A 20,109-nucleotide genomic window follows, 5' to 3' on the forward strand; every position below is an offset into this window, starting at 1 on the left:
CGCGCGAGAGAGAGCGAGAGCGGGCGAGAGAGAGAGAGAGAGAGAGCGAGGGCGTGAGAGAGCGAGAGAGAGCGGGCGCGAGAGAGAGAGCGAGAGCGGGCGCGAGAGAGAGCGAGAGCGGGCGCGAGAGAGAGAGCGAGAGCGGGCGCGAGAGAGAGAGCGAGAGCGGGCGCGAGAGAGAGAGCGAGAGCGGGCGCGAGAGAGAGAGCGAGAGCGGGCGCGAGAGCGGGCGCGAGAGAGAGAGCGAGAGCGGGCGCGAGAGCGAGCGCGAGAGAGAGAGCGGGCGCGAGAGAGAGAGCGGGCGCGAGAGAGAGAGCGGGCGCGAGAGAGAGAGCGGGCGCGAGAGAGAGAGCGCGCGCGAGAGAGAGAGAGAGAGAGTGGGCGCGAGAGAGAGAGACAGAGGGCGCGAGAGAGAGGGCGCGAGAGAGGGAGGGCGCGAGAGAGCGAGAGGGCGCGCGAGAGAGAGAGAGGGCGAGAGAGAGAGAGAGAGAGAGGGCGCGAGAGAGAGAGAGAGCGAGAGAGAGAGAGAGAGAGAGAGAGGGCGCGAGAGAGAGAGAGAGAGCGAGCGAGAGAGAGAGAGAGAGAGCGAGAGAGAGAGAGCGGGCGCGAGAGAGAGAGAGGGCGAGAGAGAGCCAGAGAGAGAGCGGGCGCGAGAGAGAGAGCGGGCGCGAGAGAGAGAGAGAGAGAGCGCGAGAGAGAGAGGGCGCGAGAGAGAGAGAGAGGGCGAGAGAGAGAGAGAGAGAGGGCGAGAGAGAGAGAGAGAGGGCGCGAGAGAGAGAGAGGGCGCGAGAGAGAGAGAGAGCGCGAGAGAGAGAGAGAGAGAGAGAGAGAGAGAGAGGCGAGAGAGAGAGAGAGAGCGGCGAGAGAGAGAGAGAGGGCGCGAGAGAGAGAGAGAGAGGGCGCGAGCGAGAGAGAGGGGCGCGAGCGAGAGAGAGAGGGCGCGAGAGAGAGAGAGGGCGCGCGAGAGAGAGAGAGGGCGCGAGAGAGAGAGAGAGAGAGAGGGCGCGAGCGAGAGAGAGGGCGCGAGCGAGAGAGAGGGCGCGAGCGAGAGAGAGGGCGCGAGAGAGAGAGAGCGCGAGAGAGAGAGAGAGAGAGCGCGAGAGCGCGAGAGAGAGAGAGAGAGAGAGCGCGAGAGAGAGAGGGCGCGAGAGAGAGAGAGGGCGCGAGAGAGAGAGAGAGGGCGCGAGAGAGAGAGAGAGAGGCGCGAGAGAGAGAGAGAGAGAGAGAGAGAGCCGAGAGAGAGAGAGGGCGAGAGAGAGGGCGCGAGAGAGAGAGAGAGAGAGAGCGAGAGAGAGGGCGCGAGAGAGAGAGAGGGCGCGAGAGAGAGAGAGGGCGAGAGAGAGAGAGAGGGCGAGAGAGAGAGAGAGGGCGAGAGAGAGAGAGAGGGCGAGAGAGAGAGAGAGGGCGAGAGAGAGAGGGCGAGAGAGAGGGCGAGAGAGAGAGGGCGAGAGAGAGAGCGAGAGAGAGAGCGAGAGAGAGAGCGGGCACGAGAGAGCGGGCACGAGAGAGCGGGCACGAGAGAGAGAGGACGAGAGAAATACAAGATGTCAGGATGATCAACAGAGGACATATACATTTTAGTTTTTACATAAAACATAACTCAAGTTAACTTATGACTGTTCACTGTAAAGGCATGTGTCTGCTTTCGCCCCCCACCCCAAGTGAGCCCTCTGAAGAACATAGAATAGGCTTTATGGCTATGGTAGTTCAGTGTGGAGTAAATCTACTTATTCTGCAATGTTTCATTCAACTTTCAACACTCAAGATAAACAATCTTGCAACAACTATTTTTTTTGGGGGGGGGAATGCAATCCTGCACTATAAACAAACTAACTAAATTCTAACCAACATACCAGTAGATACTTTTACACAGTAAATCCACTCTCCTTATCCACACTGCTTTTAGACTTTGACCTACCACACAACAAGCAGTACTTAATTTAACACTTTTACAGTTTCACCACAGCTGTCAACACTACACTTACACTGAACAGAGAGCGCCGTCTATGGCATCTTTCTGTCTGAGCCGAGTAGAAGTCCTTTAACTTCAGGAACATAGTGAGTAAACATTAGCGTCAGTTCTTACCGTGGGGTCCTGGCCGTCAGTGATCAGTTCCCGCTCTCCCCGGGGGTTGACTTTGCGAAAGCGCCGGCGGGAACGTCTCTGGGATGCCTCCCTCTGCTGTGCCCCCTCACCCTCGCTGGCATTGTCCACCTGAAACACATCACCAAGCTGGGCCTCAGTGCTGAAGGTCTGGGGCTCAGAGCTACCGCTACTACTAGACTGTTCTTGTTCTGAGATCAGAGTCAGCTGCTCAGACTGATCACATTTGTTTCTGGCTACTGGTTCTGAGAGCTGATCCTGGCTCTGTTCCTGTTCAGGGTTCTGTTGTTCAGGCTCCTGGTAGAACATCCAGTTCTTCCACAGCACAGAGAGCCTGTGCAAGCGCCTCGTCATGGGGACTGCATCCAGGACACGGGCAAGAGAAGAGATAGGAGAGGTAGACGGTATGAGACTCTCTCTCTTCAAGGCTGCGACGAGAATAGTTCTAGTCATTCTCAGTCTGCTGTGTCGAGTCAGGAGACCGTTTCTGCACAACATAGCTCACAGTGAGACCACAGCTTCCTTCAATATACCAATTTCCTTTGCGAGACAGAACATTTTTGATTGTGGAGAACTTTGTATTACTATGCTGTTGCTGGAGTATTTGTTTTCTTTTCACGCAACAAAAAAAACTAAGCTGAGCAAATAGTTGCATTTTGTGAAGTGAGTTGTGAAACTATTCAAAAACATTAAAACTAGGATAAATATTAATGTAAGAATATTTCAACTGTTCAAGACTCCTAGGCTTTGAGTATTTTCAACAACAACAAATAAACAGTACTTTTCTAGACTCACATGCTTGCAGAGTATTTTCACTAGAAAAGCGATGATGATGATGATAAAGGCAGTCTAGTATGAGAGGAGAGGCTGTGTTTTATGAGGGCAGATTGAGTGGGTTTATCAGGACAGTGGAGGAGATGACGTAACCTAACAGTCCAGGTAAAGTGCTGTGTTTGTAATAAGGATGTGGCAAACAAACTATTACTTATTGTTCAAAACAGCCATTTTTTGGGAGGGTTTTCAGTTAAAACAAAAATTAAAATCATGTGAATTCATAATGCAGATGTCTACATTGCGCTTTCCGCGGAGTGAGAAATGTTTTATCATTTATGCTGCTGGTGTGCTTGCTTTTCTCGAGAGTGGTGCGTGTAGCTTGTTGTTGTCATGCAATCACAAGTCATCAAACCGGCTCTAGGCTACAGTCATAGAGCTTCCCTGTTGCAAGTAATTAGGAGACATCTAGGCTATTCAACAGAAGATGAAATTACAATGACAGAACTAAAAGTTAAATGAGGAAGACAGGGAGCCAACAGGCAGGCCGCTTCTTAATCTGAATGGGTTTGTTGTTATTTACTGGAGGATTTGGAAGGGGAGGAAGCGCACAGTTCAAGTTATGTAGTCTCAATTACAATAGCTAACAAGCTAGCTAGCTTCACTAGAGTCTTTCGGTTTAATACGTCAAGTCAGGTACTATGTAATCAGATTAAATGATAAATAACTAGTGAGTCCACCAGTTCCCAACGCATTAGACGACCAGTTCTTATAGCCTTTAGCTGTACCCTCATCCTACTCCTCTGTTCCTCTGGTGATGTAGAGGTTAACCCAGGCCCTGTAGCCCCCAGTTCCACCCCTATTCCTGAGGGGATATGCTTAACACCCTGGCCATTCTACAATCTAAAATAGATGCCCTCAAACTCACACAAATGATCATGGAACCTACCAGGTACAACCCTAAATCCGTAAACACGGTCACTCTGATAGATATCATCCTGACCAACCTACACCTCCACTGTCTTCAACCAGGATCTCAGCGATCACTGCCTCATTGCCAGCGTCCGTAATGGGTCCGCGGTCAGATGACCACCCCTCATCACTGTCAAACGCTCCCTAAAACACTTCAGCGAGCAGGCCTTTCTAATCGACCTGGCCCGGGTATCCTGGAAGGATATTGACCTCATCCCGTCAGTAGAGGACGCCTGGTTATTCTTTAAAAGTGCTTTCCTCACCATCTTAAATAAGCATGTCCCATTCAAAAAATGTAGAAGTAAGAATAGATATAGCCCTCCAGACCTGACTGCCCTTGACCAGCACAAAAACATCCTGTGGCGTACCTTATTAGCATCGAATAGCCCCTGCGATATGCAACTTTACAGAAGTTAGGAACCAATATACACAGACAGTTAGGAAAGCAAAGACTGGCTTTTTCAAACAAAAATGTTCATCCTGTAGCACTAACTCCAAAAAGTTCTGGGACACTGTAAAGTCCATGGAGAATAAGAGCACCTCCTCCCAGCTGCCCACTGCACTGAGGCTAGGAAACACTGTCACCACCGATAAATCCGCAATAATCTAGAATTTTAATAAGCATTTTTCTACAGCTGGCCATGCTTTCCACCTGGCTACCCCTAACCCGGTCAACAGCTCTGCACCTCCCACAGCAACTTGCCCAGGCCTCCCCCATTTCTCCTTCACCCAAATCCAGATAGCTGATGTTCTGGAAGAGCGGCAAAGTCTGGACCCCTACAAATCAGCTGGGCTAGACAATCTGGACCCTCTCTTTATAAAATTATCTGCCGCAATTGTTGCAACCCCTATTACTAGCCTGTTCAACCTCTCTTTCATACCGTCTGAGATCCCTAAAGATTGGAAAGCTGCCACGGTCATCCCCCTCTTCAAAGGGGGAGTCACTCTACACCCAAACTGTTACAGACCTATATCTATCCTACCCTGCCTTTCCAAAGTCTTCGAAAGCCAAGTTAACAAACAGATCACCGACCAATTCGAATCCCACTGTACCTTCTCCGCTATGAAATCTAGTTTCCGAGCTGGTCATGGGTGCACCTCAGCTCAAGTTCCTAAACGATATCATAACCACCGTCAATAAAAGACAATACTGTGCAGCCGTCTTCAATAACCTGGCCAAGGCTTTCGACTCTGTCAATCACCACATTCTTTTCGGCAGACTCAATAGCCTTGGCTTCTCAAAATGACTCCCCCGCCTGGTTCACCAACTTCTTCTCAGACAGAGTTCAGTGTGTAAAATCAGAGGGCCTGTTGTCCGGACCTCTGGCAGTCTCTATGGGGGTGCCACAGGGTTCAATTCTCGGGCCGACTTTTTCCTCTGTATACATCAATGATGTCGCTCTTGCTGCTGGTGATTCTCTGATCCACCTCTACGCAGACGACACCATTCTGTATACTTCTGGCCCTTCTTTGGACACTGTGTTAACAAACCTCCAGACTAGAGGTCGACCGATTAATCGGAATGGCCGATTAATTAGGGCCGATTTCAGGTTTTCATAACAATCGGTAATCGCCATTTTGGGACACCGATTATGGCCGATTACATTGCACTCCACGAGGAGACTGTGTGGCAGGCAGACTACCTGTTATGCGAGTGCAGCAAGGAGCCAAGGTAAGGTGCTAGCTAGCATTAAACTTATCTTATAAAAAACAATCAATCAATCTTAACATAATCACTAGTTAACTACACATGGTTCATGATATCACTAATTTATCTAGCTTGTCCTGCGTTGTATATAATCTGGTCACCGTCGCAGCACCCACCAGTAGCACGCGCTCCAGCAGGTATATTTCACTGGTCATCCCCAAAGCCAACTCCTCCTTTGGCCACCTTTCCTTCCAGTTCTCTGCTGCCAATTACTGGAACGAATTGCAAAAATCACTGAAGCTGGAAAACATATCTACCTCACTAACTTTAAGCATCAGCTGTCAGAGCAGCTTACCGATCATCGCACCTGTACACAGCCCATCTGTAAATAGCCCACCCAACTACCTCATCCCCATAGTCATTTATTATTTGCTCCTTTACACCCCAGTAGCTCTACTTGCACATTCATCTTCTGCATATCTATCACTCCAGTGTTTAATTGCTAAATTACACTTATTTTGCCACTATGGCCTATTTATTACCTTACCTCCCTAATCTTACTACATTTGCACACACTGTATATAGACTTTTCTATTGTGTTATTGACTGTACGTTTGTTTATCCCATGGGTAACTGTTGTGTTTGTGGTGCACTGCTTTGCTTTATCTTGGCCAGGTCGCAGTTGTAAATGAGACTTGTTCTCAACTGACCTACCTGGTTAAATAATGGTGAAATAATAAAAAAAATTAAGTAGCTAAAAGACTGCCTTTTTCTCTCCTAACGTTACAGCATTGTTGCGTTAGGCATTTGTTTAATTTTATTTTTCCTTTATGTTGATGATTGGGACCTGTTAGTGGTCGTTGTGATAACTGCACTGAGATTTTAATTTTGTGAAGGAAAAAAAAAGATTGTCTTAATGTTAAGGATCCCAGTTTTGTTTAAATGTTCACAACCCTAGTTTGTAAACCCATCAAATGCTGTCACTGACACAGTGAAGGCGGAATGCCACCACCGGCCCAGCCAGAGTAAAAACAAGCGGGAGACGAATAAGAAATTAAGTTAACAAAAACATCTGCAATCGTCTGAACATTGCTGCGATCTCCCTCAATGTCTCTCTGAGTCGGGGAAATCCCTGCCAAGGCAAACCAACTTTTTCCACTGTATTTTAAGCATCATGAGTGGGCTCTGACGAATGCCAGCAGAACACTATTGACAAGTGTTTTGCTTCGCTCAACCATGTACTTAGATTACTTTTCTATTTCATATAGGAGTGGGCGGGTAAAACCCAGAGCCAGGAGAAGTGGGACTGAGGAGGAGGATGAGAGACGGGAGGGTAGTCTGTGATATAAACTCAAGTCAGTCAGTCAGTCTCAGGGCGTGTGACGGAGAAGTCCGTCACTGGCCGCGGGCAGTGTTTGGTACACTAACACACACTCAGCGCGCCTCCCTGCTCCGTTATCAGCTACGTTAACAATCTGGGTCGACACACAAGTTAACTTCTCTTAGTACATACATTTCACACTTTATTCTTACCTCCCGTCAGTAACAGTTTATGGTATAAAGAATATACAGACAAGTGTTCACGTTTCATTTAAGCAACGTTTATTGTACTTGTCAATGTCATGGATGAGCGCGTTGTTTGGTTCTGTTCCTCTCCATCTCTGTAGCTTCTGGGTATGCTGGGATAAGGACCAGAGCTACGGTAATCGGGCTGGCTTTGTAGTGGCTGTCCTGAATGGCTCGTTCATGTGAATGGGCATATTGGAAGGCTCTATGTCAGTAGGGATGGGATTTTGTAAATGTGTTATATTGGTATATTGTATTATGAGAAACGTGTTGCAATGTATATAATTCAGTATGTTTAGTTGAGTGGAAAATGTAGTTTTTGATGAAGGTAATTGCTTAATTAATTAGTGCTGGGTATTTTCTGATGGAAGGGGCTTCCCCTACAAAAGGAGCCTCTCTTTCAGTTCAAGGGGGAACCATTTTGGATTGAGCTGTTGATGGGGCACCATTGTTTTTAAGCTGTCCCCATAATGTATACTTTGGATGGCAGTACTGTTATTTTTCTTCCAGATTCACTATATAAATAAACACCCTTGCAGAGAAGTACTTTTGCGGTTCCGCCATCTTTTTATTTGATAGAGGTTAGGTTTTTCAGTTTAGCCTTCAGACCTACTCTATGTGACAGGGCGATATTGGCATTTTCTAGTCTATCGGCTATGTCAATAGTACATCGACATAGCAAAAGTTTTGCTATGCCAGTCGCCACTCACCAGGAATGTCTAGCTTTGAAAATCAGCAGCAGCAAGCTAGCTCATTCGCCAACAGAAAGAAAGGTGCAGTATTGAGAAACTGAATTGACACAGTGACCAAAATCGAATTCCTGTTGCAAATATTAGTTTAATTCACTAATAAGGCTCGTGTCGATGTGCCCGGACATGCAGATAGCCATGTGACCTGTTAGCAAAGATTACGATAACAAACCATTTCATCTCTGGTGTTAGCAACTATGCTAGCTAGCTGGCAGGTATCCGACAAGAGCTAATTGCCAACGTAGCTAGCTAACGTTAGCTGGTTATCACTTTGAACATGCAGAATTTTCAGCAACGAGCCATCTGACTTGCAGTGTAACGGTAGCTATTTACTGGTGTGCTGATCTGACCAGCTGCATTCATAATTGACAGTTGAATTTCAGTGAATTCGAAATGTATTCAGACCCCTTCCCTTTTTCACAGTTATGTTACAGCCTCATTCTAAAATGGATTACATATTCCCCCCCCCTCAATCTACACAAAATACCCCATAATGATAGTGAAAACAGTTTATTTTTAAGAAATGAGCTAAAATGTCTAAAAATCTGTTTGTGCTTTGTGAAATAAGGTATTGTGTGTAGATAGAATTTTAGAAAAAAGGCTGTAACGTAACAAAATGTGGAAAAAGTCAAGGTGTCTGAATACTTTCCCAATGCACTACAGAGGATTGTCATCATAGGGAAATATGGAAGTGTTTTAAAATGCCCAAATAAAGGTTGGCAATAGGTTTAGCTACCTAAGAATCTTCCTGTATGTTTATGTACCAGGAAAGCTGTAGATCAGTGCATTCTCACTTCTCAAACTAGGGATGAGTTGTGAAGCATAAACAAAATAAACACGGAATACGTTGATAGGTTGTTGCATTACTTAATGACAACACTGAATATCTTTGCGCATCAAAAATGATGTTGCCTGCTTACGCGCTGTAGGCATCCATATCCCCTGTATGTCCCCCGACACAAGAACCATGTTTGAGAGGTTGGTGTTGTAGATATTTTGTTTTTATAGTGAACAATAACTTTTAGGCACATCCAGTGTGCAAAAAAACTATGCAATTACCACATTTGGACACTTTGGAGAGGTTGAAAAGACACTTGAATGTACCCTGGATACCCCATAACACCACAATGTTTGAGTGAGGTTGATATGGAAGAAAGTGTTTTTATACTGAACAAATAGCATTTAGGGATTGAAAATATGTAATAGCACTAGAATTATCTAATTTACAGACATATGCCACTTTGGAGAGGTTTAGGGACACTTGGAAATGTCCCGTGACCACACCTGACAGCACTTACTAAAACATCTGCCCATTTCTAAGTTGTTAGGTCTATCAATCCCATTTAAAAAAATATTATTCACATGTTGTGGAAGCCATCTGATGTGTTTCCAGCTCTAGTCATCAATAATTCACTTATAGTTGTCAATGAAAGATGACGTTCAAAAAAACAAAAAAAAAACTTAGTGTTTACTGCTCTGAACTATGTATTTCCTATCCATCTTCTGATGATTTCCTCATAATCTCTAAGATGAATTCTCTCCAAATATACCACATTTTTGCATGTCAGAATCATGTAATTCGCTCTCATCCAACACTTCTCACTCTGCCCCTACTCGGATGGTATTGCGCCGTCCCAACCTTCGCTCTCTCTCTCCCGCTACTCTCTCCTCTTCCATCCTATCATCTCTTCCCTCTGCTCAAACCTTCTCCAACCTATCTCCTGATTCTGCCTCCTCAACCCTCCTCTCCTCCCTCTCTGCATCCTTTGATTTCCTCTGTCCCGTATCCTCCAGGCCGGCTCGGTCCCCCCCTCCTGCTCCGTGGCTCGACGACTCACTGCGAGCTCACAGAACAGGGCTCCGGGCAGCCGAGCGGAAAACGGAGGAAAACTCGCCTCCCTGCGGACCTGGCATCCTTTCACTCCCTCCTCTCTACATTTTCCTCTGCTGTCTCTGCTGCTAAAGCCACTTTCTACCACTCTAAACTCCAAGCATCTGCCTCTAACCCTAGGAAGCTCTTTGCTACCTTCTCCTCCCTCCTGAATCCTCCTCCCCCTCCCCCCTCCTCCCTCTCTGCGGATGACTTCGTCAACCATTTTGAAAAGAAGGTTGACGACATCCGATCCTCGTTTGCTAAGTCAAACGACACCGCTGGTCCTGCTCACACTGCCCTACCCTGTGCTTTGACCTCTTTCTCCCCTCTCTCTCCAGATGAAATCTCGCGTCTTGTGACGGCTGGCCGCCCAACAACCTGCCCACTTGACCCTATCCCCTCCTCTCTTCTCCAGACCATTTCCGGAGACTTTCTCCCCTACCTCACCTCGCTCATCAACTCATCCTTGACCACTGGCTACGTCCCTTCCGTCTTCAAGAGAGCGAGAGTTGCACCCCTTCTGAAAAAACCTACACTCGATCCCTCCGATGTCAACAACTACAGACCAGTATCCCTTCTTTCCTTTCTCTCCAAAACTCTTGAACGTGCCGTCCTTGGCCAGCTCTCTTGCTACCTCTCTCAGAATGACCTTCTTGATCCTAATCAGTCAGGTTTCAAGACTGGGCATTCAACTGAGACTGCTCTTCTCTGTGTCACGGAGGCTCTCCGCACTGCTAAAGCTAACTCTCTCTCCTCTGCTCTCATCCTTCTAGACCCATCTGCTGCCTTTGATACTGTGAACCATCAGATCCTCCTCTCCACCCTCTCCGACCTGGGCATCTCCGGCGCGGCCCACGCTTGGATTGCGTCCTACCTGACAGGTCGCTCCTACCAGGTGGCGTGGCGAGAATCTGTCTCCGCACCACGTGCTCTCACCACTGGTGTCCCCCAGGGCTCTGTTCTAGGCCCTCTCCTATTCTCGCTATACACCAAGTCACTTGGCTCTGTCATATCCTTACATGGTCTCTCATATCATTGCTATGCAGATGACACACAATTAATCTTCTCCTTTCCCCCTTCTGACAACCAGGTGGCGAATCGCATCTCTGCATGTCTGGCAGACATATCAGTGTGGATGACGGATCACCACCTCAAGCTGAACCTCGGCAAGACGGAGATGCTCTTCCTCCCGGGGAAGGACTGCCCGTTCCATGATCTCGCCATCACGGTTGACAACTCCCTTGTGTCCTCCTCCCAGAGTGCTAAGAGCCTCGGCGTGACCCTGGACAACACCCTGTCGTTCTCCACTAACATCAAGGCGGTGACCCGATCCTGTAGGTTCATGCTCTACAACATTCGCAGAGTACGACCCTGCCTCACACAGGAAGCGGCGCAGGTCCTAATCCAGGCACTTGTCATCTCCCGTCTGGATTACTGCAACTCGTTGTTGGCTGGGCTCCCTGCTTGTGCCATTAAACCCCTACAACTCATCCAGAACGCCGCAGCCCGTCTGGTGTTCAACCTTCCCAAGTTCTCTCACGTCACCCCGCTCCTCCGCTCTCTCCACTGGCTTCCAGTCGAAGCTCGCATCCGCTACAAGACCCATGGTGCTTGGCTATGGAGCTGTGAGGGGAACGGCACCTCCGTACCTTCAGGCTCTGATCAGGCCCTACACCCAAACAAGGGCACTGCGTTCATCCACCTCTGGCCTGCTGGCCCCCCTACCTCTGAGGAAGCACAGTTCCCGCTCAGCCCAGTCAAAACTGTTCGCTGCTCTGGCACCCCAATGGTGGAACAAGCTCCCTCACGACGCCAGGACAGCGGAGTCAATCACCACCTTCTGGAGACACCTGAAACCCCACCTCTTTAAGGAATACCTGGGATAGGATAAAGTAATCCTTCTAACCCCCCCCTTAAAAGATTTAGATGCACTATTGTAAAGTGGTTGTTCCACTGGATATTATAAGGTGAATGCACCAATTTGTAAGTCGCTCTGGATAAGAGCGTCTGCTAAATGACTTAAATGTAAATGTAATTACACATGAATAACAGTTACTTTTGAGTGTCTATTTAGGCGGAAATCTAAATTTCTCCATTACATTTAAGAGGTTATTAAAATGCATACATGGCTGTCTCTGGGAAATGTCAAAATGTTCACATTTTATGATATTGAATATTGGCCTAAAATACCCCCAAAAATCGGTATCGGCCCTAAAAATTCCATAACGGTCATTCCCTAGTTCAGGCGGCAGGGCTGTCATCTCTGTGAGCTCCAGTCATCCATCAGGGTGTACTAAGACATTACATGAGAGCCACAGAGGAAAAGAGGCAAGGAGGGCCACAGAGGAAAAAAGGGGAAAGCTCACACGTCAAGGCCATGATGTGAAAGTATGGCCAATTTGCCCGTCATTAGGGCTGGAAAATGCCAGGTACCTCCCGATATATTACCACGATACTTAAGTGTCGATACGATATGTATTGCAATTCTCATGATTCTATATGTATTGCGATTTGATACTGTGATTTTATTGCGATTCGATCTTCCAAACATATTGCTAACAATATGTCTGCTGCAGAGGGACAAGAGAGAGCCAGGAGAAAGATTTGATAAGTCACGGAAATAAAAGTGCTGAAAACAAATTGGCTCCCTATTTAAAAAGATGGAGAACAAGCTACAGGAGGAAAAATACTGGTGTTTTGGTGCAGATACAGCCAACTAGCAGCAACATAATACAGCGATATTGTCAAAACGACACATCGTCAAATATCCTGATATATAACCATTGATTTTTTTCCCCAAAAACGAGAGAATAACAGGGGAATGGACTTGTGTCACACACAGTATGAGGTGCAAAGATTGTCTGTCATGTTTGTACTGTATAACAACTATACGATTGGTTGATTTATCGAACAGCACAGACTTTTCTAATGAAAAACTAACCAGAATGACAGCCTAATAGTGTTCACAGCAAAGTCAACAACAGACGACTGACTAAGCATTTTAAGGGGGCATTTCAGTGTACAATTACACACTGCAAGGAGTCATTCCACACACACTACTAAATAGAAAGTCTTCACTCTGAACAGAGTGCGGTCTATGAAGAGTCTGCCCATACGGAGATATTTCCTGCTTGGACTATTGACTAGTTAACTCCTGTATGGACTGGTCTGTGTGTGTGAACTACAATGGTCTGTCTATGGCTCTGTGCTCCCAGACAAACAGGCCGAGACAAACGGACAGGGACAGAGACACAGGGTGGGTGAAATGGAAGCCATCTCAAACCCCTGACCTGGCTGCACAAATGCGTGCAGTTAGTCTGTGATAATTCCCCAGGACTCAATTAGCTAATTGGTTGGAATGTAAGTGATTTGACTGAGTGCTGCAGCAGCGTGAATGAGGAGCGGAAACTGTGTTGTTTGTGTGTGTGTGTGTGTGTGTGTGCTTGTCAGGGTTTCCGAAAAATGACTGGGAAGATTTTTTTTTAAATCTGAGCATTTGATAAATGTCCATTAAAATAACATCAAATTGATCAGAAATACAGTGTAGACATTGTTAATGTTGTAAATGACTAATTGTATCTGGAAACGTCTGATTTTTAATGGAATATCTACATAGGCGTACAGAGGCCCATTATCAGCAACCATCACTCCTGTGTTCCAATGGCATGTTGTGTTAGCTAATCCAAGTTTATCCTTTTAAAATGCTAATTGATCATTAGAAAACACTTTTACAATTATGCTAGTACAGCTGAAAACTGATGTACTGATTAAAGAAGCAATAAAACTGGCCTTCTTTAGACTAGTTGAGTATCTGGATATTACAGGCTCAAAATGTGTCACGACTTCCACCGAAGTTGGTCCCTCTCCTTGTTCGGGTGGCGTTCGACGGTCGAAGTCACCGACCTTCTAGCCGTCGCTGATCCTCTTTTAATTTTCCTTTGGTTTTGTCTTGTCTTCCATCACACCTGGTTCCAATCCCATCAATTACATGTTGTGTATTTAACCCTCTGTTCCCCCTCATGTCCTTGTTGGTGATTGTAAGTGCTTGTGCACGTCTGTCCTGGTGTGCGTCGGGTTATGTACCCATTATTTGATTGTTCTGTTTTCCGGTGAGTTTTTGGTTATTAAACTACGCCGTTTGGAAACACAGTTTCTGTTCTCCTGCGTCTGACTTCTCTGCCGCCAGTACGCACTCCTTACAAAATGGCTAATATCTAATATTACAGGCTCAAAATGGCCAGAAACGAAGACCTTTCTTCTGAAACGCGTCAGTCTATTCTTGTTCTGAGAAATGAAGGCTATTCCATGCGAGAAATTGCCAAGAAACTGAAGATCTCGTACAACGCTGTGTACTACTCCCTTCACAGTACAGCGCAAACTGTCTCTAACCAGAATAGAAAGAGTAGCAGGCCCCGGTGCACAACTGAGCAAGAGGACAAGTACATTAGTCTCTCTAGTGAGAGAAGCAGACACCTCACAAGTCCTCAACTGGCAGCTTCATTAAATAGTACCCACAAAACACCAGTCTCAACGTCAACAGTGACGAGGCAACTCTGGGATGCTGGCCTTCTAGGCAGAGTTGCAAAGAAAAAGCCATCTCAGACTGGCCAATAAAAAGAAAAGATTAAGATGGGCAAAAAAAAGACACTTGACAGAGGAACACTGGACAGAGGAACTCTGCCTAGAAGGCCTGCATCCCAGAGTCGCCTCGTCACAGTGCTTTTCTTTCAAAAACAAGGCCATTTCCAAGTGACCCCAAACTTTTGAATGGTAGTACACACACACACACTTGAAGTTGGAAGTTTACATACACCTTATTCAAAAATATTTAAACTCAGTTTCACAATTCTTGACATTTAATCTGAGTAAGACTTCCCTGTCTGAGGTCAGTTAGGGTTACCACTTCATTTTAAGAATGTGAAATGTCAGAATAATAGTAGAGAGAATGATTTATTTAAGCCATTATTTCTTTCATCACATTCCCAGTGGGTCAGAAGTGTGCATACACTCAATTAGTATTTGGTATTATTGCCTTTAAATTGTTTAACTCGGGTCAAACTTTTTGGGTAGCCTTCCACAAGCTTCCCACAATAAGTTGGGGGAATTTTGGCCCATTCCTCCTGACAGAGCTGGTGTAACTGAGTCAGGTTTGTATACCTCCTTGCTCGCACACGCTTTTTGAGTTCTGCACACAGGTTTTCTATGGGATTGAGGTCAGGGCTTTGTGATGGCCACTTCAAAACCTTGACTTTGTTGTCCTTAAGCCATTTTGCCACACCTTTGGAAGAATGCTTGGGGTCATTGTCCATTTGGAAGACCCATTTGCGACCAAGCTTTAACTTCCTGACTGATGTCTTGAGATGTTGCTTCAATATATCCACATAATTTTCCATCCTCATGATGCCATCTATTTTGTGAAGTGCAGCAGTCCGTCCTGCAACAAAGCACCCCCACAACATGATGCTGCCACCCCCGTGCTTCACGGTTGGGATGGTGTTCGTCGGCTTGCAAGCCTCCCCCTTTTTCCTCCAAACATAACGATGGTCATTATGACCAAACAGTTCTATTTTTGTTTCATCAGACCAGAGGACATTTCTCCAAAAAGTACAATCTTTGTCCCCATGTGCATTTGCAAACCGTAGTCTGGCTTTTTTATGGCGGTTTTGGAGCAGTGGCTTCTTCCTTGCTGAGCGGCCTTTCAGGTTATGACGATATAGGACTCGTTTTGCTGTGGATATAGGTACTTTTGTACCGGTTTCCTCCAGCATCTTCACAAGGTCCTTTGCTGTTGTTCTGGGATTGATTTGCACTTTTCACACCAAGGTACGTTCATCTCTAGAAGACAGAACGCGTCTCCTTCCTGAGCGGTATGATGGCTGCATGGTCCCATGGTGTTTATACTGGCATACTATTGTTTGTACAGATGAATGTGGTACCTTCAGGTGTTTGGAAATTACTCCCAAGGATAAACCAGACTTGTGGAGGTCTTGGCTGATTTCTTTTGATTTTCCCATGATGTCAAGCAAAGAGGCACTGAGTTTGAAAGTAGGCCTTGAAATACATCCACAGGTACACCTCCAGTTGACTCAAATTATGTCTGGAATTTTCCAAGCTGTTTAAAAAGGCACTGTCAACTTAGTGTATGTAAACTTCTGACCCACTGGAATTGTAATACAGTGAATTATAAGTGAAATAATCTGTCTGTAAACAATTGTTGGAAAAATTACTTGTCATGCACAAAGTAGATGTCCTAACCAACTTGCCAAAACTATAGTTTGTAAACAAGAAATTTGTGGAGTGGCTCCAACCTAAGTGTATGTAAACTTCTGACTTCAACCATACATTACATTACATACATACGGGACACAACGGTACAGTGGGCCCACGGTTCGGTATGTATCACGGTTTGTGGGCCAAGGTAACAGTACTGTTTCGGTATCTTTATATTTAAGAAAAGTATGCGCTTGTATGACTCTCATACAGGGGAAGAGTTTGCAACACGTAGCTCTTCATCTCCCAAACCAGTACATAGTGAACCATCACAGAGGTAGCTTCCAGTACATAGTGAACCATCACAGAGGTAGCTTCCAGTACATAGTGAACCGTCACAGAGGTAGCTTTGAGTTGCTCTGGAGGTCCAACTATCAGTGGAGAGAGCTAAATAGGGTATCTGTGTCAATTCATTTTCAATTTCTCTCCATGATGTTTCAGAGTTTGGGAATTACTTTGCTGCTGAAATGTGTGCTGGAGGGGACAATGTAACGCTGTGAAAACCTTTTCATTATGTGACGAAATCCCGAGTCAGTAACCACCGAATAGGGCTGCAAATCTTTGGCTATGAGTACTCCCACTGCTTTCGTTATTTCTTTGCTTTTCTGAATTTGTTGCAAATTGTTGTTGGAAGGCAGCAGCAAGAGATTGTTGTTTTGGCTAACGAGTGGACTCTCCTTGCTCCAGCTCCACCTGCAAGGGATACGGCCGGGTCACCGTCACGTAAATGACATGTTACACGGAACCCAAACCGGCTGCGCCATTGTGCATACATTTATTTTGTCCCCCCACACCAAATGTGATCACGACACGCAGGTTAAAATATCAAAACAAACTCTGTTACATTAACCAATTACATTAAATTTGGGGACAAGTCAAAGTATTAAACATTTATGGCAATTTAGCTAGCTAGCTTGCTGTTGCTAGGTAATTTGTCCTGCGATACAAACATTGAGTTGTTATTTTACCTGAAATGCACAAGGTCCTCTACTCCGACAATTAAATCACACATAAAACAGTCAACCGAATCGTTTCTAGTCATCTCTCCTCCTCCTAGGCCTTTTCTTCTCTTGAATTTATATTGGGATTGGCAACTTTCATAAATTAGGTGCATTACCACCACTGACCTCGTTCGTCTTTTACTCACCCACGTGGGTATAACGGTTATACCCACATGGGTATAAAAGACGAACGAGGTCAGTAACCAATGAGGAGATGGCACGTGGGTACCTGCTTCTATAAACCAATGAGGAGATGGGAGAGGCAGGACTTGCATCGTGATCTGCGTCACAAATAGAATTTGCTTATATTTTTTGCCCTTGGCAACGCAGACGCTCGTTGGCGCGCGCGCGAGCAGTGTGGGTACAACAATTGAATAATATAGATTTCTAAATTGATTTTGCAAAGCTTGCGCACGCGACGCCAGCGGTGTAGTCAGCCTGTTAGAAGTGTTTCCACCAGAGTAGCCGACAGTGGCAAAGCAATGCATGCATACTGTACTTTGTTTGTTTATTGTCTTCTTACCCTCGTCATTGTATTGATCGCTGAATCCAAAATGTTCCCACACAGCGGATTTGAAAGACGGCGGTGCCTCTTCAAATTTGCTTCTCTCTGTCTCGCTAGCGCTCACCATTGTCACGTTGGAGCTGAGAGAATATTTGTTTTTAAGTTTCCCCTCTCTTCATGGGGCCCCTTTAGGGACGTTTCCTACTGAGATGTCATTGCAAATTGTCCATTTGTTGTTTAAGGGGGAGGGGGTTGCGGTCACTGTGGTTGCCACATTTTGAGACATTGCTGCGGAGTAAAGTTGTTCGGCCCTCAGGAGCCCCAAGCCGTTGCCTGCCTTGCCTGTTCACAAACTGCATCTGGTTCTGTGGATCTGAATGTAATCGTGCATGTAGTCTGCAGCACAAAAAGCTCATTTTGGAAATTAGAGGAAAATGACAGACATATGATAATTCCGCGGTTCACGTGTGCGTATTGAACAGTAGGGGTCGTACTGAACAGTTCGACAACGTACTGTGTACCGTTGCATCCCTAATATATATTTATACGCTCTGGAAAAAATTAAGATACCACTGCAAAATGATTTGTTTCTCTGGTTTTACTATTTATAGGCATGGGTTTGGGTAAATTAAAATGTTTGCTTTATTCTATAAACTTGTGACATTTCTCCCAAATAAAAATATTGTCATTTAGAGCATTTATTTGCAGAAAATGACAACTGGTAAAAATAAAAAAATATGCAGTGTTGTCAGACCTCGAACAATGCAAAGAAAATAAGTTCATATTCATTTTTACACACCACACTACTAACGGTTCAACTTAGGAAGAGTTCAGAAATGCATGTTTGGTGGAATAACCCTGATTTTCAATCACAGCTTTCATGCACCTTGGCATGCTCTCCACCAGTCTTTCACATTGATGTTGGGTGACTGTCGCTCCTGGCGCAAAAATTCAAGCAGCTCGGCTTTGTTTGATGGCTTGTGACCATCCATCTTCCTCTTGATCACATTCCAGAGGTTTTCAATGGGGTTCAGGTCTGGAGATTAGGCTGGACATGACAGGGTCTTGATCTGGTGGTCCTCCAGCCACACCTTGATTGACCTGGCTGTGTGGCATGGAGCATTGTCCTGCTGGAAAAACCAATCCTCAGAGTTGGGGAACATTGTCAGAGCAGAAGAACAACCTTGTAAGTGGCTTGATTCATGCGTCCTTCACAAAGACAAATGTGCACGATTCCAGCCTTGCTGAAGCACCCCGCTGAGATCATCACCGAACCAAATTTCAGTAGGTGCGAGACACTGTGGCTTGTACGCATCTCCATGTCTCGCACACACTGTGAAATAAATAAATAAATAAATAAAACACACACACACACACACACACACACACACAATATAACTTATAAATGCCTCATGAGCTTAGTTCAACTGTCACACTCCATGAGAACCCAACATATAAGCTTGTTTTTTTCCAATGTGAGTAAACATTGTAGATGTAAACAAACACTGTATAGCCTCATAACATGGTTAAAACAATACTTTTGATATCATGGATGGTCAGTCCTTGCATCCATATCTCTGTCTATTAATCTGAGAGTGGTTACATTTCTCCAGGCCCATCCCTCAGCTTTTTACCAAAACAGAGGCGGGGCAACCGTTTTGTTATTGTTTCATCTGTAGATGTGTCCTTTAAACAGCTGCATATTATCAAAGTGTCACCAACTAAAAGGTCAACAATAGGCCTATAGCAAATGCAGCATATGGCATTCATTTTTCACATGTAAATAGCTCTTTTCAGTAGTGCTCAAAGCATGCCATTCCATGAGTGCAGCGTTTATTTTTAAACTCAAATCAATGAGCCCAATCAGTCCAACATGACAACAAAATCATAAACAGTAGGGCTGGCTAATAAATCCTTAGTTTTGGGGTCATGTTCAGGTAAAACAATTTAGCTAATCTATACTTCCATTATTCCAAGTCTTATTCTTGAAGATCAAGGTGTATAACATTTATTGGAATGACTGGTAAAGATCTAATTTAGTTATATTATTATATGTAGTAGAAAGCGATGTGTTAGAAGAAGCCTACATAACCAACCCATAAAGTAAAATGTAACATCCACATATGACCAGCTATGTAAACTTTAACATGGATTTATCCTGCAATAGATGTTGTTGAATTGGTAACATAAATGTTTGTCTTCTTCTAATGCCTCTTAAGGTGGAAGTAATCTAAAAGTAATAGAATGTAATCAGATTACGTTACTGAATTTGGGTAATCCAAAAGTTGTGTTACTGATTACAATTTTGGACAGGTAACTCTAGTAACTGTAACGGATTACATTTAGAAAGTAACCTACCCAACCCTGACTGTCATTACAATTGCGTCACAGGATCCTGGTAAAATTAAGGTTGTATTGTGGCTAGCCACTGGATGGCTCTGAATGCACTGTCAACATGCAGCCAAAGTTACTAACCACTTTTGGAGCTAAATAGTGCTCTCAATTCGTATCCTGATGTCAACAGCAGTTTTATTCATAATATGGGGGGAAAAAAGTATATTACAAAAAGTTGTATTAAGCTAGCTAGCTAGCTAGCTAATCAGCTAAGCTAGCAAACAATATAACAAAAGTATAATTTTGGATTAGAAAA

General features: G+C 45.1%; 1 protein-coding gene across 9 annotated transcripts in view; it reads right to left on the reverse strand.

Annotated features, from left to right (window-relative positions):
* Positions 1-20,109, reverse strand: part of LOC106603825 (rap guanine nucleotide exchange factor 6) — a 197,170-nt gene that overhangs the window by 108,703 nt on the left and 68,358 nt on the right. For 4 of the 9 annotated variants that reach the window (XM_045717340.1, XM_045717338.1, XM_014197996.2 and 1 more), the window contains one exon: positions 2,087-2,215. In XM_045717340.1, the coding sequence (XP_045573296.1) occupies positions 2,087-2,215 (129 nt within the window). Of the gene's footprint in view, positions 1-2,086; positions 2,611-20,109 lie in introns of those variants that run through there. The other 5 variants (XM_014198000.2, XM_014197994.2, XM_014198001.2 and 2 more) reach the window with 3 other exon arrangements.

This window comes from Salmo salar, chromosome ssa04 (assembly GCF_905237065.1).
Source record: "Salmo salar chromosome ssa04, Ssal_v3.1, whole genome shotgun sequence".
Taxonomy (NCBI): Eukaryota; Metazoa; Chordata; class Actinopteri; order Salmoniformes; family Salmonidae; genus Salmo; species Salmo salar.